Source organism: Oryx dammah, unplaced genomic scaffold (genome assembly GCF_014754425.2).
Source record: "Oryx dammah isolate SB20612 unplaced genomic scaffold, SCBI_Odam_1.1 HiC_scaffold_5, whole genome shotgun sequence".
NCBI classification, from domain to species: domain Eukaryota; kingdom Metazoa; phylum Chordata; class Mammalia; order Artiodactyla; family Bovidae; genus Oryx; species Oryx dammah.
The window spans coordinates 66,626,424-66,651,457 of NW_024070189.1; the positions used below are offsets into that span (position 1 = coordinate 66,626,424).

At 56.9% G+C, this 25,034-nt stretch overlaps 2 protein-coding genes across 2 annotated transcripts; one reads left to right on the forward strand and one right to left on the reverse strand.

Moving 5' to 3' along the window:
• Nucleotides 1–6,899: 6,899 nt before the first annotated feature.
• Nucleotides 6,900–12,346, forward strand: PRSS57 (serine protease 57). The gene is made up of 5 exons (XM_040240281.1): nucleotides 6,900–7,136; nucleotides 7,396–7,549; nucleotides 8,403–8,547; nucleotides 10,211–10,474; nucleotides 11,822–12,346. The coding sequence occupies exons 1-5, from the start codon at nucleotides 7,058–7,060 to the stop codon at nucleotides 12,047–12,049; spliced, it is 870 nt and encodes a 289-aa protein (XP_040096215.1). The 5' UTR covers nucleotides 6,900–7,057; the 3' UTR covers nucleotides 12,050–12,346.
• Nucleotides 12,347–13,000: 654 nt separating this feature from the next.
• On the reverse strand, nucleotides 13,001–19,331 carry FSTL3 (follistatin like 3). Its single transcript, XM_040240280.1, has 5 exons — nucleotides 19,121–19,331; nucleotides 17,591–17,776; nucleotides 15,040–15,255; nucleotides 14,267–14,494; nucleotides 13,001–14,176 (listed from the first exon to the last, which is right to left on the reverse strand). Exons 1-5 carry the CDS (start codon nucleotides 19,221–19,223, stop codon nucleotides 14,121–14,123), a joined length of 789 nt encoding a protein of 262 aa, XP_040096214.1. The 5' UTR covers nucleotides 19,224–19,331; the 3' UTR covers nucleotides 13,001–14,120.
• Between the last annotated feature and the right edge of the window lie 5,703 nt (nucleotides 19,332–25,034).

Genomic DNA, 25,034 nt, shown 5'->3' on the forward strand with positions numbered 1-25,034 from the left:
GTTTATTGTCCGCGCGGTGGCGGGCGCGGGGGGTGGGCTGGGCGCGCGCGCCGCCGCCGCCGCCGCGTTTCGCTCGCGCCCCCTCCCGCCGGCTCCTCGCCTCCCGCCGCCGCCCTCCTGCGCCTCCTGCCGGCCGCCGCTGCGCCCCGGCCACCGCGCGCCCTCCCGCCCTGTCCGCCCGAAGCTCTTGCAGCCCTGACCCATTCATTCCATCTCGGCGCGGGTCTGATTCTCGTGCCGAGCCGATCCGGGCGCCGGCCGGGGACCCAGTCTGGCCGCCATCCATGCCGCCCCTCCCCGGCTCCCCAGCCAGAGGGGCGCGAATGGGGACAAATCGCTCGGGGAGGCCCGGCAGGCGGCTCCGAGAGTTCACGATCCCGCTGCGGACGTAAGGTCCTGCCGACGGGCCGCGGAGTGTCTGGAGAAGAGCGTTCGGGTGGCGAGCGCGTAAGGCCGGCGATAGGACCGAGCCGGGCCCGTTCGAGGAGGAAGCGATTGCTGGTCTTCTGAGCACTGGCGGGACTTTGGGCCTGGCCCTACGTTTGGACGAGGGTTAAGGAACTTAATCTGCCCCATAGCTCTCTCGGGGCAAACAGGCCTGTGTGGTCAGAGTGAGTGAGGAGCAGGGAAAATTCAGACTGTCTTGAAGGCACTGGGGAGCCACAGCAGAGTTTAGAGGAAGAGAGGGTCACCCCGGTTTATGTTTGCAAAAGCCACTTGGCCTGCAAGGTGGGGAGCGGATGAAGGGGCGCTAAGGGGAGGGGGCTTGGAGTCCAAAAGTGGCTGAACAGGGAGCTGGTGGAGGCTGGGCCAGGCTGAGAACCAGGTAGATTCTGGATGGATCTTGAAAGGTGGTGCTGCAGATGGCCACGGGATGGGATGCGGGATGACAAGGCATCATTGGTCCCTTCTGCGGCCTGAGCTAATGGAAGGACATGTGACATGAACGGGGCCTGGGGGACACGAAGGAAACACTGGCCAGACAGCTGGATCCCCAAGGGGTAGGCCTGGCCTGCGCTGGAGGGGGGAACCTCAGGGGGAGCAGGTGCGGGCAACTGAAGGAGCCAGCTCAGTCCCCTGCCCTCCCCTCTGTTCCCTGTTGTCTATCTTGGGTCCTCCATTCATGTGGACCCCACGGATCAGGAGGGAGGCAGAGTTGTCTTAGGACACTAGCCCTCAGGCTCTTAGGACACTAGCCCTCAGGCTCTGAACACATTTACTCCAGATGGCAGTTGAGGGGGAGCCGAGAGGGAGGTTCTTTAGAAGTACTTAGGGCTTTTGTAAAACGATTCTGCTCAATGGTGCTCAGTAAATGGGTGTGTAAAGGAACTGTGGTGCTGGAGAAGACTCTTAAGAGTCCCTTGGACAGCAAGGAGATCAACCCAGTCAATCCTAAAGGAAATCAACCCTGAATATTCATTTGAAGTCTGATGCTGAAGCTGAAGCTCCAATACTTTGACCACCTGATGCAAACAGCTGACTCACTGGAAAAGACTGAGAGCAGGAGGAGAAGAGGGCAACAGAGGATGAGATGGTTGGATGACATCGCCAACTCAATAGACGTGAGCTTGAGCAAGCTCTGGGAGATGGTGAATGTCAGCCTGGCGTGCTGCAGTCCATGGGGTCACAAAAAATCAGACACAACTGAGCAACTGAATGACAACAACAATTGAAACAGGCTTGGATGAGGTCTGGAGAAAGATGGGACAGGCTGTGCCCCAGATGCGGGGCTGTCTACCTTTACCCCCAAAGGCCTTTGCACCCCCTTTTTACAGTGAACATGCACCATTTAGCAGGGAAAGAATGAAATAAACTACCAAACAGAACAAAGGAAAAGACTCAGAAACATCAAGGGGCCTGGGTTCCAGTCCCAGCTCAGCTCCTCAGGTGCTGTGTGATGCCAGGTCTGCTCCTTAACCTCTCTGAGCCTCACTTCCCTACCTCCTAGGGCTGCTGAAGGACTTGGAATAGGGCCCAGCTCACACTCGTGCAGGGGTTGGCACTTTTTCTGTAAAGGGCCAGATAGTAAATATTCCCAGCATTGCGGGCTGGCCGATCTGTTGCAAGGACTCAGCTCTGCCATTGCAGCCAGAGGCAGTAGATTGCAGCATCAGGTGGCCCTGTGCCAATAAAACTTTATTTACGGAACAGGCATACCCACCTCACAGCTCTCGCCATTGCTGGACATCCTCTGGGCATCTGGACCTCAGCGGGTCTGACACTGGGCTCTGCATGGGCCCCGGTCACCACCCCTTTCCTGTTCCCTGGTCAGAGACCCCGCCCCACGTCTCCCAGCCCTGACCGTACTAGCCCAGGCCCCGTGTCTCCTACCCCTGCCTCCTTTCACTGCCCTCTCCCTGTCTCCCTGCCTCCTCCTTTCCACTCTCACTAGAGGGTCTTCTCCCACCTGCCCTACTCACGCACCTTCTATAGCTTCCCAGTGCCCTGCAGCCTGGCTCTCAAGTCCCAGCTGAGCCCTGGAAGCGCCCTTCCTTCCCCTGCCCCTGCTGCTCACCCTGCCGCTCACCCACTGGGCCCTCCTCCAGGAGCCCCCTCCCCACCTTCCCTGTGTTCCTGGGTCTTCTTGCCCTAAAATCCTACTCTCTTCCCTCTGCTTCCTGCCGACTTCAGTCACTTTCCCCCCTGAATTCCACCTCTGATGATGTCACTCACTGTGGTGTCTCGCGCTCAGCTCTCCGCCAGAGCAGGGGTCCTCCTTCTGTGTCCCCTTCTCCCCACATCCAGTGCCTGCTCACAACAGGTGCTCACTAAACACTCATGGAGTGAAGGACTGCATGCCTCCTGCTGTCTCCTTTGATCTTCTCAGCAGGAGTGGTGGCACTAGCCTGCGGTTTACAGATGAGGGGTGCACAGGACACCTAGCCCCCTGCTGAGTTCTCGCCAACACGCTTAGAGACCCTCTCAGGTCATCTGTTTCTCAAAGGAGGAGACTGAGGCCCAGACAGCTGTGGGGGCAGCTCTAGGGACCCCAACAGTGACCCATCCTCCCCCTGCAGAAATCCTAGAGGCTGAAAACGCAGACAAGGTGGAGAGAAGTGGTGAGGCTCTGCCTGCTGCTTCAGAGACCCATTCATTGAACGGGTTTGCTCAGCGCCCCCATGTGCTACCCACTGAGACCCACACATCCCTTTCTCTGTTCTCTGCCAGGTCCTCGGATGCAGGTCCAGGAGAAAGTCTGGGAAGTGCAATGGTGTCCGGCACGATCCTTCACTGGCTGGGGCTGGCACCCGCAGGGGAGTGACTGCCATACAAGATGCTGGTGGATTGGGCTGTTTATTCTTTTTTTAAAAAAAATTGTTTATTTGGCTGCACTGGGTCTTGGTTGTAGCATGGGGGATCTAGTTCCCTGACCAGGGATTGAACCCAGGCAACCTTGCATTGGGAGCACAGAGCCTTAGCCACTGGACCTCCAGGGATATCCCTGGGCTGTTTATTCTTAAGGCACTATTGCCCATTTCAAGTAATAAGAAGCAATCTCCTTGGAGTGTGAGTTAAAGGGGTTAAAAAAGTAAAGGGTAAGTGTCACTAGCTGACACCTGCGTGGCCTGTGCCCCAGGCCAAGCACCAACCCCATCCACAGATGAAGAAACTGAGACACATGGAGGCCAAGTCGGGGTGGGTGGGGTCCCTGGGCTTCAACACTGTGACTGGGGGTTCACTGGGAAGATTCTGAGTTTTTCTCAAGTTCTCAGGGGCTCCTGACCAAACTTCATTCCTCTCCTGACTGCTTGAACCTCTGCTGCTAATTTGGGCTAAGGAAGGGCCTGTTCACTTATTGAGTGCTGACTGCATGACCCACTCAGGGCAAGGTGATAGACACCAACTGCATGTGTGCCCTACTCAGGTGTTCAGCAACTGACTTTGAGCTAACCTCCTCAATATATAAAAAGCTCCAACAAATCAACAACAAAAGTAAGGGTGATAACAATACAGCAAAGTAATTAACACAGGGGACTGAGGCTGGCTAAATATAGCCCCACAACATCCCTGTCCTCATTTTGGGGCCTGTGGACATGTCACCTCATGGTGCAGAGGGGACTTTGCAAGTGAGATTAAGTTAAGGGGAGTAAAGGGAGTTTTCTCATCATTATCATCATCATCACTGTCGTGCTGTGACTTAGAAAGCCACCAAATCCTCCATGCAAAGACCCTTCAAGTCTCAGAGTTCTGGTTTCAAGACCCTCTGCTGTGCAGCCCCAGACCAGCCAGGCTCCTCTCCCTGGGCCTTGGTTTAGGAAATGGAAACACTGAGCCCCACACAGGAGGTTCCTTAGGACTTCAACGAGCTTGGTTATTCAGATCCTTGAAGGACGGTTGCTGGTTTCACAACTCTCACCAGAAAAGAAGGAAATGTGCCAGGTTGTGGGCAGAGTTGGCCCCTGGCAGAGATAGCACGAGCTGGTCTCAGGCTGCAACTCTGGCGCATCGCTCCCTCGCTGTGGAAACTTGGTCAAAGCACTTGACTTTTCTGTGCCTCTGTTTCCCCCATCAGTAACATGGGGACAGCAACAATTTCAGCAGCCTTGGGTTTCTCTAGGACTGCATGAGTCCCACACACCCTGGGGCATGTGGCTGGGGGAAGTGACCGACATGGGAGCACAGCTGTGACAGGCCAATCCCAGGGCCCCACAGTGGACAGGAGCCACTGAAGTCACCTAAGGAATAATCCCCTACCAGCTGCTTTGAGCTCCAGGGAAGCACAGGGTCCAGCCTGGCCTAGACCCTGGAAACAACTTCCACGTGGACCCTGTTTCCCACTTTGCTCCGTGTTCAAGGCCTGATGGTTCCTGCAGCTGCTATCACATCACCACAAACTTAGTGGCCTAGAATCACGTGTCCGGGCTTCCCCAGTGGTCCACTGGTTAAGAATTCACCTTGCAATGCATGAGACACTGGTTTTATCCCTGCTCTGGGAAGATCCCACAAGCCATGGAGCAACTAAGCCCATGCACAACTACTGAGCTTGTGCTCTAGAGCCTGCTCAGCAACAAGAGAAGCCACCGTGATAAGAAGCCCCCACACTGCAACTGAAGAGTAGCCCCCATTCACCACAACAGGAGAAAGCCCACGCAGCAGTGAAGACCCAGCACAGCCAAAAATTAATTAATTCAAAAAAATCACATCTGCTTGCCTGGTTGGTGAGCCTCTCTAAGATGAGATCCAGGTACCTGCATGCCATGTTTCTTTCCAAACCAGCTGGTTCTACCCTCACCTTGCCACTTTCAAGGCTGTGCCTCAGTTTCCTTGTCAGTACCATGGGCGATAACAATACAGCAAAGTAATTAACACAGGGGACTGAAGCTGGCTAAATATAGCCCCACAACATCCCTGTCCTCATTTTGGGAGCTGTGGACATGTCACCTCATGGGGCAGAGGGGACTTTGCAGGTGAGATTAAGTTAAGGCCCCTGAGATGGGAAAAAGCTATGACAAACCTAGACAGCATATTAAAAAGCAGAGACATCACTTTGCCGACAAAGGTCTGTCTAGTCAAAGCTATGGTTTCTCCAGTAGTCATGTATGGAAGTGAGAGTTAAACCATAAAGAAAGCTGAGTGCCAAAGAATTGATGCTTTCGAACTGTGGAGTTGGAGAAGACTCTTGAGAGTCCCTTAGACAGCAAGGAGATCAAACCAGTCAATCCTAAAGGAAATCAACCCTGAATATCCATTAGAAGGGCTGATGCTGAAGCTGAAGCTCCAATACTTTGGCCACATGATTCGAATAGCTGACTCACTGGAAAAGTCCCTGATGCTGGGAAAGATTGAGGGCAGGAGGAGAAGGGGGTGACAGAGGATGAGATGGTTAGATAGCATCACTGACTCAATGGACATGAATCTGTGCAAACTCCAGGAGATAGTGAAGGACAGAGGAGGCTGGCCTGCTGCAGTCTATGGGGTCGCAAACAGTCAGACATGACTGAGCGACTGAACAACAACAACCTGAGATGGAGACGACCCTGGATTCCCCAGGGGGCCCAGTATTATCACAGGGTCATTATAAAAGGGAGAGGGGAGGATCAGAGGCAGAGAGACGGGAGATGCTGTGCTACTGGCTGTGAGGATGGAGGGAGGAGCCACAAGTCAGGGACGCGGCTCCTCTAGAAGCTGGAAAAGGGGGGAGCCAGTGCTCCCCAGGAGCCTCCAAAGGGACCAATCCTGCCCACCCCTGGATTCAGCCCTATGAGCCCATGTTGGAATTCTAACCTGCCTCCCAGACCTCTCATTGCATCTCCACATTAGCAGGGCCTCAGCAAAGCCTCCCCAGGGCAGCACAGGGTCTCTGACCTGTGTGTCCATAGGCTCATGAAGGCCCTGCCGCCCCCTCCCTGCTCTGAGGCCTCCTTGGCTCCCCAGTGCCCACAGGAGGAGCCCTTGCCCCTTGGCCCCACCTTCAAGGGCCTGAACTGACCCGATGAGCTTGATATTATCTGACCACCAGGCCCTGTGCTTCCTTTGTGAGCCCAGATCAGTGGATCTACACCCTTAACCAGGAGAAACGTCAGCACCAAGGGTGTGGGGGCCTTTGTCACATTATACTCCACCTCTAGCACCTACTAGAGGCTGGTATACGATAGGTGCTCAATACATGCAGCAAAGGCAGCAGGAATCACAGGGCTTTCCGGGGCTGGGATTGCACATGGGGAGACTGAGGCCGGAGGCAGTGACCGGCAGGGCTGGGGCGGGACTGCCTCCATCTGGTGAGCTGGCCCCCAACCTGGAGAGGCGGCCAAGGCTGCAGTGCTGCTGGCTGCTTAGCAGTTTCTGGTGAACTGGTTACTGGTTACTCGGTTTCTGGGTAAACAACATGGCCCTGGAGCTCTCACACCCCCTCCACTGCTGGTCTCCCGGGCAATTATGATTGTCATCAACAACCCCAATGCAGGAGAATCATCGGGTTTTCTAAAATGCTGGCTCAGAACCGGCCGTTGCTGGCGGGGCCTCCGACCACAGGCCACAGCCCCATTCCCCTTTTCCTGGACGTTGGGTGTGGTGCGGCCCACTGAGCTCTCCAAGGACACACCTGCCTGTGACAGCCATGGGGCCTGGGGTGGGGGACTGGGGCTGCCTGCTGCTGACTGTGACCGCTGTCCTGACACTGCCCATGAGGCCCCCAGGTGAGGACCCCCAAGTACTCCACCCAAGCCTGCCAGAGGCCCACAGGGACCCACCCAGGAAGCCCCAGCCCCCTGCATGGCTGCTTCTCTTGGGGGTGGGCAGGAGGCCCAGCCCCAGCCCCAGGTTTTAGGGAGTCTGGCCCCCCACTCCGCAAACTCCAGGGTCTTCTCTTTCCATCTCTATCTCTCCTGCCTCCCCCCAGCCTGGCCCCCACCCTATCCTGCTCTACCCCTGACAGGCCACCCACCCTGCCTGCAGGCTCCTGGGGGGCACAGATCATTGGGGGCCACGAGGTGACCCCCCACTCCCGGCCCTATATGGCATCCGTGAAGTTCCAGGGCCAGCACAACTGCGGAGGCTTCCTGCTGAGGGCCCGCTGGGTCGTGTCAGCTGCCCACTGCTTCAGCGGCCGGTGAGTCTGGGATGAGGGCATATGCTGGTGTGGGCAGGGGGGTGGAGGGGGCTTGTGCAGATGGGCCTCTCAGCTGGGCAGGGGGAGTTAACAGAGAAAAGGGGGCAGGAGAAGGAGGGACGGACTGGCAGCCATGACCATAAGCAGAGTTACAACCGTTGCATTCATCCTGAGTGTGTGCTTGCATGCATACTAAGTCGCTTCAGTCGTGTCCGACTCTTTGAGACTCCACGGATCGTAGCCCACCAGGCTCCTCTGTTCATGGGATTCTCCAGGCAGGAATACTGGAGCAGGTTGCCATGCCCTTCTCCAGGGGATCATCCCAACCTAGGGATCGAATCGCAGTCTCCTGCATTGGCAGGCAGGTTCTTTACCACTAGCGCCACCTGGGAAGCCCTCATTCTGAGTATATTGATACAATAATTACTAACATTAATATTGAAATTATTGGAGGCAATGCTATAATCCAGATGGGAATTAGGATAAATATAATGAGTGTTATATTCATTTGAAGTATACTGTTATAATAAGTATTCAAATTAATAGTGCAGCAGGACTCCCCTGGTGACCCTGTGGTTAGGACTCCACACATTCACTGCAGGGGCTATGGGTTTGATCCCTGGTTGGGGAACTAAGATGCCACATCTCATATGGAGTGGTCAAAAAATATATATATATTGCAGTGATTGAAGTTAATACCTTAATTGAGATGGGAGGGTGATCAACTCAACATTTATCATCACAAGCTGGCAGGAGGATGGCATGGGCTTACTTCCCAGGAGGCGAGAGACAGCCAGTGTGAGGCGGCCCTCACCTCAGCCTTGCTCACATTCCGCACCCATTCCCCCCACAGAGACCCCGGGACAGGCCTGGTAGTGCTGGGAGCCCATGCCTTGCGCACCGTGGAGGCCACACAACAGGTGTTCAGCATCTCCGCTGTCATCACGCACCCAGACTACCAGCCCACCACGCACACCAGTGACATCTGTCTGCTGCAGGTGACCCATTGCATGGGGATCGGGCCCTCGGTGCAGGTCTGACCTGTCCCTACCCCTCCCCTTACCATGGCCTGACTTGTTTAAAAACAGCTATTAGGTGCCTGTGAGCACCCGTGAGTCAAGTCACTCCCTTTGCTGCCCTCTGGAACACCCACACAGCGCCCACTTGGCCTGCTGCTCGCTTAGCAGTCAGCACCCTAACAGCACCCTAACAGGCTCTGACCCCCGGGCCTTTGCACTGGCTGTGGCCCTGCCCAGCCCATATTCCCGAGACTCCGTGTGGCTTTCAGCTCTTTGCTCAGTTGTCCCCTTCTCGGGCACCCTCCCTTAACGACCTCCAGTTCTCAGCTGCCCCTGGCTCCCCCCTTCTCACCCCATCCCCTCTTCTGTGTCCAGCACCACCCACACTTTCTGGAAGCACCTGTACCACTGGTTCCACCTCTGCCCTCGAGGGCAGGGATTTTTATCTCATTTGTGGTGAGTTATTGTACACAGCAGATGCTCAACATTCACGCTGAAAGAGGGAGACAGTGAGGCTGTGGGGCCATCAGATACCCTGATCCCTGCCCCCTCAGGCCCTCCAGGGCGTTTCCTCCCTCCCCGCACATGCGCCTCTATTTGGACCTCACATGGCCCTTCCTGCTTGGGCTACAACCCTTCCCATAGCCCCAACCTTGGGGGCCCCAAATTCAACCCCAGGCACTCCGGGGCTGCCATTTAAAGGGAGAATATCCCCAAACTGCCCTTGAAATGTGGTGAAAATCAAACAGAGGGGACATCAACACAACAAAAATGAAACCCTGGGAACAGGAGGGTCTAGGGTGTGGGGTTTTCTTGGCAAAATATAATGTGGGAAGCCAGTGTTGGCAGCCAAAGCTGGCATATGAATTCTGCTCCTCTGTGAAACCCTGTAGCCTGGAACCCCTGCTCTGGTTCACCTAGCCCACTGTGCAGATGGGGAAACTATGGCCAGGGGTGATCAGGGATGCACCCAAGGTCAGGAAGCAAACACTCAAACTAGGGGTCCAAGTTGTTCATTCCATAACTGCTGATTGAGTGCCATCTGTGTGCCAGGAAACCATGAATACACAGCCATGAACACATAGCCCTGGCCTGGCTCCCTCTGAACTCCCGGTCTAACTAGGTGGCAGCTGAGTAAATCAGCCTTGGCAGGAGCACATGGGAACCCAGAGGAGGCACCTGTCCTAGACTGGCAATCTGGGAGGACTTCCTGGAAGTGGTGTCTAAGCTGAGTCCTAAAAGCTGGATAGGAAAGGTGCCCCCAGCAAGGGGTGCAGTGTTACAGTGTGAGCAAGTGTGCAGGTGGGCAGAGGGAAGGGCCAACTGATGGGCCAAGAGGTTTTTTATCCCTGTGTCCTAAGGGCAATGGGCACTGGAGAAGAGCTCAGAGCAGGGAAGGAGATGCTGGTTAGCAGGACCCCTGGGCAGCTACGGGGGCGAGACTGGAAGCATGGAGGCTGGTGAGGTCTGATGAGCAGGGCCCCAAGGTGACAGAAGCAGTCAGGCCCTCTGACAGACTAACAACAGCTACAACTAACTTCTCTCCACAAGGACAGGAAGAGACAAGGAAAGGTAGATAGGAAAGGGTGGCAGAGGGTGGCTGCAGGCAGGCCTAACCTCCTGGCACCTCCCGCCCCTGCAGCTGAACAGCTCTGCCACCCTGGGTCCTGCAGTGGGACTACTGGGGCTGCCACGGAGGGGCGCCAGGCCTCCCCGGGCCGGGACGCGCTGCAAGGTGGCTGGCTGGGGCTCCGTGTCCGACTTCGAGGAACTGCCCCCCGGGCTGATGGAAGCCGAGGTTCGCGTGCTGGAGCTGGACGCCTGCAACAGCTCCTGGAAGGGGCAGCTGAGCCCGGCCATGCTCTGCACCCACAGTGGGGACCGCCAGCGACGTGGCTTCTGCTCGGTGAGGTGTTCATTCTCAGTCCTGCCTGCTTGCCATGTAGGGAAACTGAGGCCCTCAGAGAGGTCAGAGCTGGTCAGAGAGCCTTGGCAACTAAGTCCCAGCTTACCTTTGACCAGTTGGTGCAGCCTGGGAAGGGGAGGGAGCCTCCAGAGTCACAGGGCTGCCATGTATGGCTGCACAGGTTGTGCACTGCACAAAGGACTACAGATTTGTGTCTTTAAAAGCAGTGTCCAGATCTCAAGGAAGATGCTTCTGCTCCTAAGCCTTTGTATGGATTAATGGCAAACCTGGCCCTGATGCTCAGGGAGAAATACAGCCCGGACTGGGAGCAGGGGAGTGTCTTTTGTTCTAGCCAAGAGAGTGTGTGGTTCAGATTCTAGAGCCCAACTGCCCAGGTCCACATCCAGACTGAGCCACTTCTTACACATATGGTCTTGGAAAAGTCATCTCACTTCTCAGGACTTCAGTTTCTCCATCTGTAAAATGGTCACACCAATAGGACATATTTCTTTGGGTCAGAGCTGATTCCAGGTGAAAATTAGGGTAATAGGTCTGGGGAGAGGAGGAAGCAGGGATTTTAGGGTGAGTATTCAGGAAGGCCTCTCTGAGGACAGTACTTTTGAGACTTGGAGGAGCCTTGAGAATAACTGAGGGGAGACAAGCTAGGCAGACAGACCAGTCACAGGGCTGCTGTGTACAGTCCCGCAGGTTGTACATTTCACAAGGAGCTGTAGACTTGGGTGGTATACAAGGAGTGTCCAGCAGGGGGAAGTAATGGGTCTTAAGGATAGGCAAAAGCCTAGAGGTTGGAGCTTGGGCTTCCCAGGTGGCACTTGTGGTAAAGAACCCCCTGGCCAAATCAGGAGATGTAAGAGACGTGGCTTCGATCCCTGGGTCAGCAAGATCCCCTGGAGGAGGGCACAGCAACCCACTTCAGTATTCTTGCCTGGAGAATCTCATGGACAGAGGAGACTGGAGAGCTATAGTCCATAGAGTCTCAAAGAGTTGGACACAGCTGAAGCAACTTAGCACACAGAGGTTGGAACTCGGTTTGCTGCAGAAACAGCTGGCATGTCTGGCTGGAACCAAGTGAGTCGGGGGAGAGGAGGGCAGACAAGCGATGGGGGCTGGCTCCTCCAGGCCCTAAAGGCTGAGATGACGTGTTTAGTCTTTTCTCTAAGAGCACTGGGGAGCCATGGTCCTGGCCCAGGCTCTGGGGAGTGTCCATGGGACATAAAAGGGTTCTGAGGTAGAGAAGGTCCAGATCAGATCTACATATATTAGCTCCTTTAAGGAAAGTGAGGCCCAGCAAGGGACCCCTGACCTCACCTTTGCCTCCACCCCCAGGCGGACTCTGGAGGACCCTTGGTATGCAGAAATCGGGCCTACGGCCTCGTCTCCTTCTCTGGCCTCTGGTGTGGGGATCCCAAGACACCTGATGTGTACACACAGGTCTCCGCCTTCGTGACTTGGATCTGGGATGTGATTTGGCGTGGCCAGCGTGGCCCCCAGCCCAGGACCACTGGGGGCCGGCAGGCGTTGTCTGAACCACAGCAGCACCGGGTACACCACTGAGATGGCAAACGATACAAATAGCTCTGGCCTGGAAAACTCCGAGGCTGGAGCAGAGGGTCCATGAGCCCCTAAACCCCAGGAAGCCTGGTGTCAGGGTGGGTAGGGGGCATCAGTTCCCACCAAAAGGGCAAAATAACAATAAAGTGTTAACTGACTCACAGATATGATGGTCTGCCCCCAAGGCCCACCTACATGCCCTTCAGCTTCTCCTTGGCCTCCAAGTGGTCAAGGGTCCAGCTCCACCACCCCCTCCCTGAGGGACCCTGAGCCACAGGACCTGGACTCCTCACCATCCTCCCTCCCCCTCCCCACGCTGACCCCCTTGGAGTTTCCCATCCCCGCCTCAGCCCAGGCTGGGGACAGCCTCCTGGCCTCCTCAGCCCCTGCCTAGAACGCCATTCCTCTGTCCTCCGGCTAGACCCATTCACAGATGGGGAAACCAAGGCTGGGAGAGAGTGGGGTCTCAGGTTGGCCTACCTCCGTGTGAAGCCTGATCCTCAAAAGGAACTTCAGGCAAACGGTGCCCGGCTGGCAGCAAGGCTGGGTGAGCCCCAGCCCAGTGCTTTTACTAATCATGTCAGTGTCATTTATTTGGGCACCTCAACCCTTCCAGGCCAGACCGCCATTTCTGGACCCCAAACTAAGTGGCCTCTTGGGACTTCCCTAAGCCACCCAGACCCCATTCCTTTCTTCCCCTACCCCATAAAGGCCAAGACTCTCCCACACAACCCCATGCCACCTGCCTCAGTTCTATGCCTGCTACTGCCCACAACTGAAGCTGGATGCTGAGGCCCAGAAGTAGGCAGCACCTGCCCCAAGAACATGCACTTGTGTCTCTTCTGGATGCTTCCAGAAACCCCCACAGCACCCCAGGCTGGTAACCCCCTCCCAAAGTGGGGGGACACAGAGGTTCAGAGAGAGGGGAGCAGAACAAGGTCTGAACACCCACAGTGGCTTTTTCAGTGTTTATTTCTTTGGCAGGTGAGGCAGGACCCCAGGGCGGGGGAGACTGCCCTGTTGGCAGGCTTGGGCGAACCCATTACTAAAGGGCACTTTTCTGGGTGTCACAGGTAAGGCACTTCCTGGAGGCAGGGAAGGACATGGATGAGCACCACTGCCTTGGGGAGCTGTGCTCCTGCCCTGCTGGACGCCCCTCCCACTCTGAGTCTGCACCTCTGGTCTACAGATGGGCATGGGGAGGTGACACAGAGCAACAGTCCAGGTGGCAGGAGGAAACCCAGCTGGCAGGAGGAAACCCAGCTGGCAGGCAAGGAGGGTTCAGCTGGGAACTGGGCCTAGAGGCCAGGGCAAGATACAGGGAACGCCACCTGTGGATGGGGTAGCAGGTACCAGGGTGCCCCTCAGACACACAGCTCCAGGATGCCAGGTGTGCAGCAGGTCTTGGCATATATGCCCCACCCTGGGCCAGTGGTTGAGCAGGGCCTCACAGGCCCCACCGGGTCCCTCCCACCCAACATGGTGCCTCCTTTGTTCTAGCAGATGCCTCTCCACCCAAGGCCTGTGTCAGGAGGCACAGATGGCACCCCCATCCCCCAGGGACACGCTTGGAAATGGGTGAAGCAGGGGGAAGGTAAGTCCCTTGGTCACCCTGGGACTGGCGGTGGACAGTGGTTGCTTCCTTGATCTGTCTGCGGTCTGGGCATGTTCTGAAGCTCATCTATTCACACCCAGGCTGTGAACCCCCTCTCACCCCCGGTCCCTGTTCTAGAAGGCCAGGGTACCTCCTCATTAATTGCTGACAGGAAATCCCTAGACCTCTTGGTGGCAGCGACAATCATCAGAGTGATCCCCAAGGGAGCATAAGTTTGAGGTCCTCCTGGGCAATAGGGTACCTGGGGTGGGGGCTGGGGGGGCTGGCCCCCACCCACCAGCCCTGCTCCCAGGCTTCTTTTCCCCAGTCCTTCCAAGATATCGTCGAGGGGCACCAGGGCTCCCACAGTGGTCCCTGTCCAGGTTCTGGGGAGTGTCCGTTGGACATAAATAGACTCTGCTGTGGCAATAAATAAAATGGGGAAGACTTGAACGCCAGGCCCAGGCCGGTCCCGCAGGCTCACACAAAGTTCTCCTCCTCCTCCTCGGACTCAGGATCTAACGGCTCGGGGGTGCCTGCAGAGTGGGAGGGACCAAAAGAGAAATGCGGGCGCGGAGAGGGGCTGGGGGCTAGACCCCGCCGCTGCTCCCTGCCGCGTGCCGCACCTGCACAGCTGCCCGGGTGGCGCACGCCGATGGAGCGGCCCAGGAAGCAGGTGGCCTGGCGGAGATGGCAGGAGGATAGGTAGGTGACGTTGTTGTTGCCACAGAGTTCCTGGCCGGGGCTGGATGGTGCGGGGCAGGGCGCCGAGCGACACACCACGCAGTGCGCGCTGCCGGTCTGGTCCACCACACACGACTGTGGCCGCAGGCAAACCACGTGTGCGCAAGATTCTGCAGGTGGGGCGTGGGGACCGGTAAAGAGCGCTACTCCAGACAGGGAGGGGTATTCAGGCCTCTCCCCCTTGCTGCGCCAGAAGCCACACCCCTTCCAATGTCCCGCCCACTCACTGGTCCCACCTTTAGACCCGCCCCTTGTTGCACCGAAGTCACACCCCTTCCACGAACCACGCCACGCCCCAGATCTACCCTCAATCTCTCCCCACTTTGCTCCAATAAGTTTCTGACTCTCATACTCGTATTTCTCATCCCATAGGGGCCCCAGAAGCCACCTTTCCAAACCTGTACCCTACTCGTCCCCATTCCCGATCCCACAAAAGACCTGATCTTGTGATTCTCTTTTGGGACTATAGGCCCCGCCCACGAGCTCACACCTAGGCCCCGCCTACCATGGGCCACACCCAAATCCACGAGACCTACAATAAGCACCCTGGATTGTAGACCCCGCCCCTTCCTGCCAGTGACCCACCCCCACGAGCTGCGGCAGCGGCCTCTAACAGGATGCTCAGGTCCAGTGGCCCCGCCCTTCCCCAACGTACTGCGGCAGCGACCCCGGTACATCACGCGCAGGTCCGGGTGGCCGCGACAGCGCGCGGCGCGCAGCTCGCACTCGTCGCGGTAGGTGGCGCCGTCAGAGCCGCAGACCTGCAGGCGCGCTGGGAGCCCGGTGCAATCGGGCGCGCACTCGCAGCGCGGACGGCCCCCCAGCATGCGGCAGGCCTTGCCGGGGCCGCACTCCACGCCCTCGCACGAATCTGTGGATAGAGGATACGCACGAGTGGGCTGCGGCGCGTGGCCGAGGCCAGAGGTCCTCCGAGGCCCAGCGCCCTCGCTCCCTGTTCCGACGGATAAAGGCCGGACCGGAGTGAGGAGCAGTCCGAAGAAGGGGCCCACGGGGGAGGAAACTGATTTGGGGTCTGGGGGAATTTCAGACACTCCGGGGTGGACTAGTACTCGACGCTTTTCGTGGGACGGGCCTCTGTCAGGGTGCAGGGCTTAGTGTGGGCGGAAGCGAGGGGTCTCTGCCGGGAATCTGGGGGTCTGGGAGGAACAGGCTTCACCCCCAGTCCCGCTCTCGCTCCGCAGCTGGGCCACCCGCTCAGGCTGACGTCTGTTCCCTGATTTACGCGCGTTTCTGGGAAGGCCGGCGGGGGACCGGCTGCGTCAGCCCGGGGGGCTCCACCCCATCCAGGCGCGGGGCTGGGGAGGATGGGCAGCGTCTGTTCCTCCCTCCTGCCAGGACCTCCCCTGAAGAGGCGTCGGGGAGGGCGGGGCGTTGGCCTGGTCCGCGGTTCATTTCCTGAGGAGGGGGCCTCGCACAGCTCGAGCCCTCGAAACAGGGGTTATCGCCCCCCGCAGCCCCATTTCTCAGGTAGGGAAATAAATCTCTCTCTGGCGTCCTCGCCCCTACTCCGGCCCCACGAAAAGCGTGCTTTTCGCCTCCCAGGCCCAGTATGGCCTCCCACATGCCCCCACAAGGTGGTGCCCTTTTGTCATCATTTTACCAAAGGGGCCTCCCAGGTGGCGATAGTGGTAAAGAAACTGCCTGCCAACGCTGGAACAGGAGATGCAGGTTTGATCCCTGGGTCGGGAAGATCCCTTGGAGTAGGAAATGGTCATCCACTCCAGTATTCTTGCCTGGAGAATCCCATGGACAGAGGAGTTTGGCGGGCTACAGACCACAGGGCCCCAGAGTCCCACATAATTGAGCAACTGAGCAAATACATATATATATACACCAAAGCGGGAAACTCACAGCTGTGAGTTGAGGAGAGCCAGGGCACCTAGGTGTGAGAACTCCAGGCCAGACCAGATGGACCCCCAGCTCCATGATTTGTGGGTCTGGGCCTATCTCTGAGCTCGAGTTGAAGTTTCAGCCTCAGCTGCCCTGAGTGTAACAGTGGGGCTGATTGGGAACTCCACCCTACAGGGTGAGCATACAGTGATGGAAGCTCCTTTAGAGGCCAGCCAGAGTCCCTCATGTCTCCCTGCCAGGGCATGTGGACTGCACCTGGGTGCCTCCTGTGCTGCCCGCCCACACGCACATCTGGAAACGCTCCCCCCGGGTGGCTTCACACACGCTAGAACAGAAGTGGCAGGGCTGAGTTCCTGTTGCCAGGGCCAGATGAGGTGGGGGGAGGGCATCCTAGACCCTGTCAGGCCCAGGCAAGGCACTTTTTGAAGTCTGTCCTCCTCCCAAAACCCAGAGGGGCTTCTGGAGGGAGCCAGGGCACATGGCAGTTGAGTTCAGGACCACCCAGCCAGGCTGATCTGGTATTAATCACATCCCAGCCGGCCAGCCAGGCTCCTCGGCTTGGCCTGCAGGTCTGCAGCCCTCAGCTCCAGCTTCCATCCGGCACCCCTGTCCTGACTCCACCCACCCGGGTCTGATCCCAGGCCATGGTCCCACTCCCCACCCGCCCCACCATGGTCTCTCCAGCTGGCAAACTCCTAATCATCCAACTACCCCCTGGTTTCCAGAGCCCACCTCCTTCAAGTCATGTCCCCATGTGCTCTCTGGGTCCTTGCAGGTTCAGTCTTGCACAGGGGCCTGAGAGGGTCTCCAATGAGACTATGTCTTGACTTATTTATTCATTCATTGTGCCTTAAAAGAGCTCCTAGTCTCATGGAGGAGGCGGCATTTCACAGAACACAGTCCAGAAGGCAAATGCTTGTTAAACATACAGCTGTGGCCCTAACCACAGACCCTGGAACCTGCGAGGTTAAGGGCAGATGTGTTTGGGAACACTGAGTGTGGGGTCACAAACTCTAATGGCCAGTCAGGGAGAATCCACCTTTCTAGGAGCTAGGTGTGCCTGTCTATCCACCATGTGGAGTGAAGGTGAGCAAGGCTGTCAGGGCAGAGGGCTCCTCCTGAGTGAGACCCTAGAGGCTGGAAACCAAACTGGGGAGTCCTTTCTGCAGGAGGCTGAGTCCTGGGAGCCCGAAGGCCCCCAAACCCTCTCTGAGTCTGGGATCCCCTTGCCAGCAGCCTCAACCTCCCTCATGCCCCCAAGACAGGAAGCTCACTCTTGCCTGTGACGCCTCTGACCAAGAGACCATGGCCTTCTGCTGACGCACAGGGCTCACCTTTGCAGGGGAGGCAGTGGACGAGGCCTAGGAAGCCCAGGAGGCTGATCTTGTTCCCCGGGTGGGTGAAATTGGACCAGGCGGTGTCGATGTTGCCAGAGGCACAGCACTCAGCCTGGCTCACATCCGTCTTCAGCACCAGGCTGCAGGTGGCCTCTCGGCCCTGCTGGAGCCAGCAGACACCACCTGCGGACAGAGGGACAGGTCCTACAGGGCCAGAGGTGCCCCCAGGTGCTCCTGCCCACACTCAAGCCTTGGCCTGCCAGCCAGGTGCTGGCCCATGGGGATACATACAGTTGGTGCTCATTAACTGCAAAGGGGATGATCCACCTCCTGCCTGGGAGGGAGGGATAGGGAACCACACAGGTGTCCCGGCTCTGGCTGCAGATTCTTCTGGGATCCTTCCTCTGGGCTCCGGCCCCACATGGCTCTACTGCCAACCCCCTCCCCTCCCGGCAAGCTTTCCCCATGGCTCTAGGCCCCCAGCCCAGGCCTGGCATCCTGCCCAACCAGTCAAACACCCGGAGCTGGACGTGTCAGGGTCAGTGGGCCCTAGAGCCGCCTCTCCCGCCTCTGCCCTCTGTCTAGACAGCGCCAGAGGGCACGCGGAGCCCCCTCGCCCGGCAGCCCCCCCTCGCCTGGCCCGCCTCTTACTCACTCCAACTTGGGAACATTCCCCTTGCATGAGCTCACTGTCTCCCCGGGGACGCGGCCTTCGGGGAGGGGGCTTGGCTCCCCCTCAGTGCAGGGTTGGGGTGGGGCTGCAGGGTGGGGTGGGGGGGGACAGATGGCCCTCAGTTTCTGCACAGTTAGGTGGGGGCAGGAGTGGCCAGGGCCCCCATCCCAGGAGCTCCCAGGCACTGCTGAGCTCCGAGGGACCAGCTCAGTTCGAGGAGCTCGGCATCTTTGCTCCCCTTATAAAAGGGGAAACTGAGGCCCAGAGTGGGGGGTGTGACTTCCCCGGCGTCTTCACAACTGGCGGGTATGAGATTCTAACAAGTCTGCCTGTGCCAGACCAGGGAAGATCTGAGACCCTGGCTGGAGATTTTGAGTCCAACCACCCAGCCCTGCCTCTCCCGGACACTGGGACCTGGAAAGTCCAGGTTCATATCCGCTTTGCCCCGCACAAGCCGTCTGACCCTGTGCCTCAGTTTCCCCATCTGGAAACCGGGCATAAGAGTGCTCACACTGTAGGGCTGCTGCGTGGATTCCAGGAGGGAGGTGGCAGACCCTGAGCACTCAGTAACTGTCAGCAGCCCTGGGGACTAGTTCTTGATAATAAATTGTGAGGAGTCACATCTGCTCGCCTGACCTCCTGGTGACCCTCCTTTAGGTCTTTTAGGGCTGGGGGAGGGGAGCCCCAAGCATTCCCACATTCAACCTGCAGCGGCCATGGGTCACCACGGGTCACTGCTCTCTGCCCCCAGCTGCCACCGCCGCCGCGCCCCCCGACCTATCCCCCGGCCCGCATTCCCGGCAGGCCCACGTGGGTGGCCCGCCCCGCCCGCCCCTTCCGGCCGCCCCACTCACCCGGCGCGGGGTCCCCCGAACCCATGGAGCCCACGAAGCCCACGGCCCACGCCAGGGCCCCCCAGGGCAATGGCCAGAGTGGCCCCGGCGCCCGGGGACGCATAGCGAACGCAGACACGGCGGCGACCCCCGCGTCGGACGCGCGGGCGGCTGGCGGGCGGGCGGCAGGCAGGGAGGGCGGCGGCGGCACCACTTCCAGCGCGCGGCCGGCGCGCCCTATAAAGGTCCCGCGGGCTGCGGGCGGGGCGGGGCGGGCCGGCCGGGGCGGGGCGCGGGGACGGCGGGGCTCGGGGCAGTGTCGCGCGCGATGTGGGCGGCAGCTGGTGGGGGGCGGGGGCCCCACCCGGGAGCCGGGCCCGTGGCTTCGAGTTCGAGGTGTCACCGTGCGTTTGGGGCGGGGGGATTTGGCCAGTGACCCACGAAGAGTGCGTCTGAGGAGCCTTGCGCATCGTGGTCTGCATGTGATGGCTGGCTTGGTCCCAGTGTGCTCTGGGCTCCTAGCCTGACCTCCCTGTCCCCTCCCACACACCCGGGGACCTCAGCCCCAGCCACTCCCTAATCCAACCCTCCAGGCCACCCGCCTGGCCACCTGGTCCCTGGAGCCCGTGGGCACAGCTGGGTGTGAGCACGTGGGGGGAGGGGCTGTGGAGAGGAGACAGAGATGCAGACATACCAGTGGTCCCAACAACATGCCAACAACAATAATCATACCGCAAATCTTCCAGAGTGCCTACTGTGTGCCTCGCCTTTGCCCCCCTCCTACCCTTGCAACAACCCCTCATGGCTTGAACAACCTGACTGCTCATCCCCTCCAAGGGTCAGTGCTCTCTGTCCTTTGCCACCTGGAATCCTGGTTTCCCAAAATGCATGATGGGCTGGGAAGCACGCAGCCCCCTGGGGCCTTGGTGCAGAAGGATGCTTTTCCTGCTCTGGGCTGATCCCTTCAGTCCTTGGGGCCCCAGAAAATTGTCAGGGCACCTCCACATCTCATGGACCCTGTGCAGCCCCTCTACACAGTTTGTGTTTGTGTTTCTGGGGAATAATTAGTGACAGTCTCCTGGAGGCAAGGACCTTTGGGGGTACTGGGGCAACACGTTGACTAAGGCAGACCTACCTACTCCCATCCTCAGTGAGCTTGTGTGGTCATAGACAACAAAGTACATAGACAAATTAATGTGTAACTTTAAGGAGTGGAAAATGCTTTTAGGGAAAACAAACGATTGAGAGCTGTTGGTTATCTCCCAGGGCCACCTATGCCTCAATGCCCCCCATTCCTGCATCTGCCCCCTCCCCAGGTGTAGAAGGAGGACCCCTAAAGCCACATCCCTCTTCTGCATGCACGAGATCTTCTGTGGCCAACACCACCCCCAGACCCTATTCTTCACCTTAGCTTCCTGGCCTGACCCATGTCTCCCAGCCAATGCCAGGGGACACATTACTTCAGAGCAGCCCTGAGGGAGGCCACCAGCCGTCTTGACCTGCCCTTGGCCTCTGATCGTCCAAGGGGGTTCTCTCCTGGTTGGGAAATGGGGCACGAATGAGACCCCGTGTTCTCACCAAGGGTGTGCGGGGGCTACACAGGGTGACCTTGGCCGAGACCTGACCCTACGGTACATGGCTCAGCCACCCATTCCTGAGCTGTGCAAATAAAAGGGACATTGTTGGCCTGGCGTGGGTTCGAAACCGAGGCCAGCAGCCCGTGGCCTTCTGCTTCCCAGGCTGGCATGTCTCCCGAACCCAGAAGCTCTGTACTGCATGACCTTAAGGAGGTCATGGCCCTCTTCGTGGGGCCCCTCCTTCCAGTATCTCCCGTTGTGCCCTCTTCTCTACCCTGACCCAGCCTGCAGCAGCTTCCTACCCTAGGCGCCTGCCCTAAGGTTTCCTGGCCCACACCCATCCTAACTCCCCATGGTCCCAACTTACCACCCCCAGGGAAACTGACAGAAACAATCCACTAATCAGATCTGTGATGGAAGATGCCAACCTGACCCAGCCCAGGGAGACAGGCAGACTTCTCAGAAGGAAAGAATGTTTATGTTGAGTTAGATCGAACGATATGAGGGAAGGGGGGATAGAAACTGAAGTCATGGGATGTTTGTGCTACAAGTAAGAGAAAGCCTGAATACAGCCCTCTGAGACATGTGGGTTTGCAGACCCTGTGAATATGTCACCTTCCATGGCAAAAGGACTTTGCACATAGGAGTAAGTTGAGGCCCTTCAGATGGGAGATGATGATCCTGGGTTAATCAAGTGGGCCAAGTGTAATGACAGCATCCTTTAAAGTGGAGACCTTCCCCACTGTGGTCAGAGAGATGCAACATGAGGAGGACTAGACTTGCCATTTTCAGCTTTGAAGATGGAGGAAGGGGCCTCCAGCCAAGGAATGTGGGCAGCCTCCAGAAGCTGGAAAGGGCAAGGAACAGATTCTCCCCTGGAGCCTCTGGAAAGGAATACGGCTCTGCCAATACCTTGATTTCAGCTCAGAGGAACCTGTGTTGGACTTCTGACCTCCGGAACTGGAAGAGAAAAAAAAAATCTGTGTTGTTTTAAGCCACTAAGTTTTCGTCGATTTGTGACAGCTGCTAATACAAAGGGGTTCAGTGTCGCAATGATACGATCCCTACCTGGCTGGAGAAAAACAAGGGGGTGAACACATACATGTAAAGACAGTGGAGAACAGAGACTCCGGGAGCAGGGAGGTCGTGGGGTCTCCGAGGAGGTGACTCTAAGGCCTGGAGGGAGGAGGAGGCATCTCGTGGAAGCACAGTCCAGTCTGTGCCACCCTGGCCAGGCCACATGTGACCACTCTGTGCCTCTATGCTCTCAGCTGTAAAATGGGCACAGATCCCAGTACTGCAGATTCCAGTCAGGACACCAGGAACAGTGCTTGGTGCACGGGAGGGGCATGACATGGGTGCAGAGATTATTACTTAAGGAATGAAGTGAAGTGAAGTTGCTCAGTCGTGTCTGACTCTTTGCGACCCCATAGACTGCAGCCTGCCAGGCTCCTCTGTCCATGGGATTTTCCAGGCAATAGTACTGGAGTGGATTGCCATTTCCTTCTCCAGGGAATCTTCCCAACCCAGGGCTCGAACCCGGATCTCCCGCATTGTAGACAGAGGCTTTACTGTTAAGGAATAGATAAGTATTTTACCATTCAGAACAAGGCAGGCATCCACTTTACAGAGGGGTCAACTGAGGTTGGAGAAAGGAAAGTGAATTTCTGGGAGTCTCAAAGCCCCACAGGGTCGGGAATGGAGTCAGTACCAGGCCCCGAGCAATCGGGGTGCATCCCCAGGTTGTGGGACTCCTCAGGTCCCAGAGCCGGGTTTTCCTTTGGCGAATCACCTGCTGAACTCCCAACTCAAAAGCCCCCAAGAGTGGCCTCAACCCAGGCCTGACCACTTAGAATCATCTGACATTTAGCAACAGGAAGAGTCAGCTCTGAGACATTAGCTTGAAAAGAACCACCCACTTCTTGCCTGAGCTGGAGGGTGTGAGCCTGGGGCTGCAGATGGCTTCTGCCAATGTCCAGGGAGAGGCCAGCTCAGTGGGACACTGAACCAAGAGAGGCAGCAGTAATGCCCTGTGGTGTTATTGGAGGTCCTTGATCCAGCTGTGCCTGAACTCCTCTTCCCCATAAGATAAAGCTGATCTAAGCAGCATTTCTGTCCCTTGCAGGGAACAAAACCAGCTTTCAATAATCCTGCTTATATTTTATTCAGGCAAAGGCTTTAGAACCCAGAGCAGCAGATTCTGTAGGGGCTGTGGGAATCACACCACGCTGCTGTACCAACCACTGCCTCCAGGATGGCCTGGTAAAGAACGCTCAGGGTCATTGGATCCCATATTACTCAAGCCAGAAGAATGCTTGTGATAGACCCCACATCAACTTAACCTGTGCAACCCTTGGGCTAGACCTGAAACTCTGCAGGCTGTAGGAGGCAAGGTCTTGCTGGTTCCCTAGTGGGACATATGATGATAACCAAGGGCTTTCCTGGTGACTCAGACAGTAAAGAATCTGCCTGCAATGCAGGAGCCCCAGCATTGATCCCTGGGTAGGAAAGATCCCCTGAAGAAGGAAATAGCAACCCACTCCAGTATTCTTGCCTGGAGAACCCCATGGACAGAGGAGCCTGTCAGGTTATAGTCCATGGGGTCACAAAGAGTTGGACACAACTGAGCGACTAATACTTCACACAAGACAACACTGAAGACTCGGCCATGGCAGATAGCATGGGAGAACTCTGAATAGAGCTGGCTACTGTAACGTCCAAAACATGCGTGTGGTCTCTGCTCCAAATGCCACCCAGGGCTCCCCATAGCCCCTGGATGGAGTCCAGGCTTGCCGGCCTAGGTTTGAAGCCCTTCCTTCAGAGACTACTCAATTCTTGCCCCTTCCTTTAGCTACTTTCCCACGTTGCCCCCAAATGTCCCCATGCCATCCTCTTCCCTATGAAAGAATAATAGGATTTTACGCAGGAACCTGGCGGCCACGTTTGACCCAGAAGGCCGGACCTGCCCTCAGCTTGGAGGCGAATCCTGATTGGCTGAACAGGGTTGAAGTGATGTCAGGCACAACCATGTGATCCAGCTCTGGCCAATGACAGGAGGGATAGCCTACTTGGGCGAGACTTCAGGGAAATGCGGAAATACTCAGGCGGCCTGTGTCTGGAGGTGACCGTGTAATAGCTTGACGTATGAGTTTCCTGTTTGCTGCTTTAACAAAGTGTCGTAAATTTAGCTGCTTAAAATAGCACAGACATTATTTACTGTTCTGGAAATCAACAGTCTGACAGGAGTCTTACTGAGCTAAAATATCAAACGTTTATGGGGGCCTTTATTCTGTACATCACAGTGCTCAATATTGTTGAGTGGCTGACTTTGCAGACATTTGTTGCCGTATCCCGGCTGTGTTCTTGCGCCTGGCACACGGTCGATACCAGCATCTGTGATTGAGGGATTGTGTGGTGATCTTGATCCCTGCCAGGCTGAGAGGTGGTGCGACCGCACCTCCTTTGACGGAGGCAGAGCAGCCTTGATAAAGCTATGAAAGTTTAATTACCCAATTTGGTAAACGTGCTGCTGCTTCAGATAAGAGAGTGGCCTAGCTTTAGAAGTACATCTGGTCGTGCTTGGGATAAAAGGGCTGGGGGCAGCAAGTTTGCCCAAAATTCCACACAGACACATAGAGCAAAAAAAGTTCGCCACTGGTGTACCCAAGTCAAGGACACGTGGGACCCTTTGTACTATTCTTGAAACACTAATGGAAGTTAGAAGTTGTTTAAAATAACAACTTTTGAGCAGCATTCAAGAGAGGTTGCTCAAGAGAGAGAGAGGATGAAGGCATCCATCTCCCCCACTGGTTTCACAGATCCTGGTCCTGACGACTTAGTCCTGAAAGATTCCTTGAGCAGGTGGAAATGAAGGAAGTTTGACCTAAGAGGATGGTGACTTGACCCCAGGAGAATAGGTTGAAGGACATCTGAGGTTCTGGGGCTGCCAGGTCCTGGGTATGGGTGACTCGGGGGTCTAAAATAAAAAATACAACACACAAACCAACAAATACAAATAATAAAAGGCCATAAGTCAAAATATGTAAATAAAAGGTTGAAAAGCAAGCAAAAAAATGCTTAAGCAGATAGCAGTGTATTCATGCCTGTTGAAATAATGCCCGGTGGGGCAGTGGCCTCCCTAGGAAGTAGGTGACAGAACTGCTTTTTCCAGCTCTAGCATTCCCAAAGCTCCCTCCCAGAGGCTGGATTTGAACCCAAGTCAGTGACTAGGGTGTGAAATGGTCCTGTCCTGAGGGGTTACTTCCTAATCCACTTTCAAAGACTATTCAAGAAAATGCTGAGAACCCATCAGGAGGCACCCCACAATCAGAGAGCCCTGGAGTGGCCAGGCATCCCAT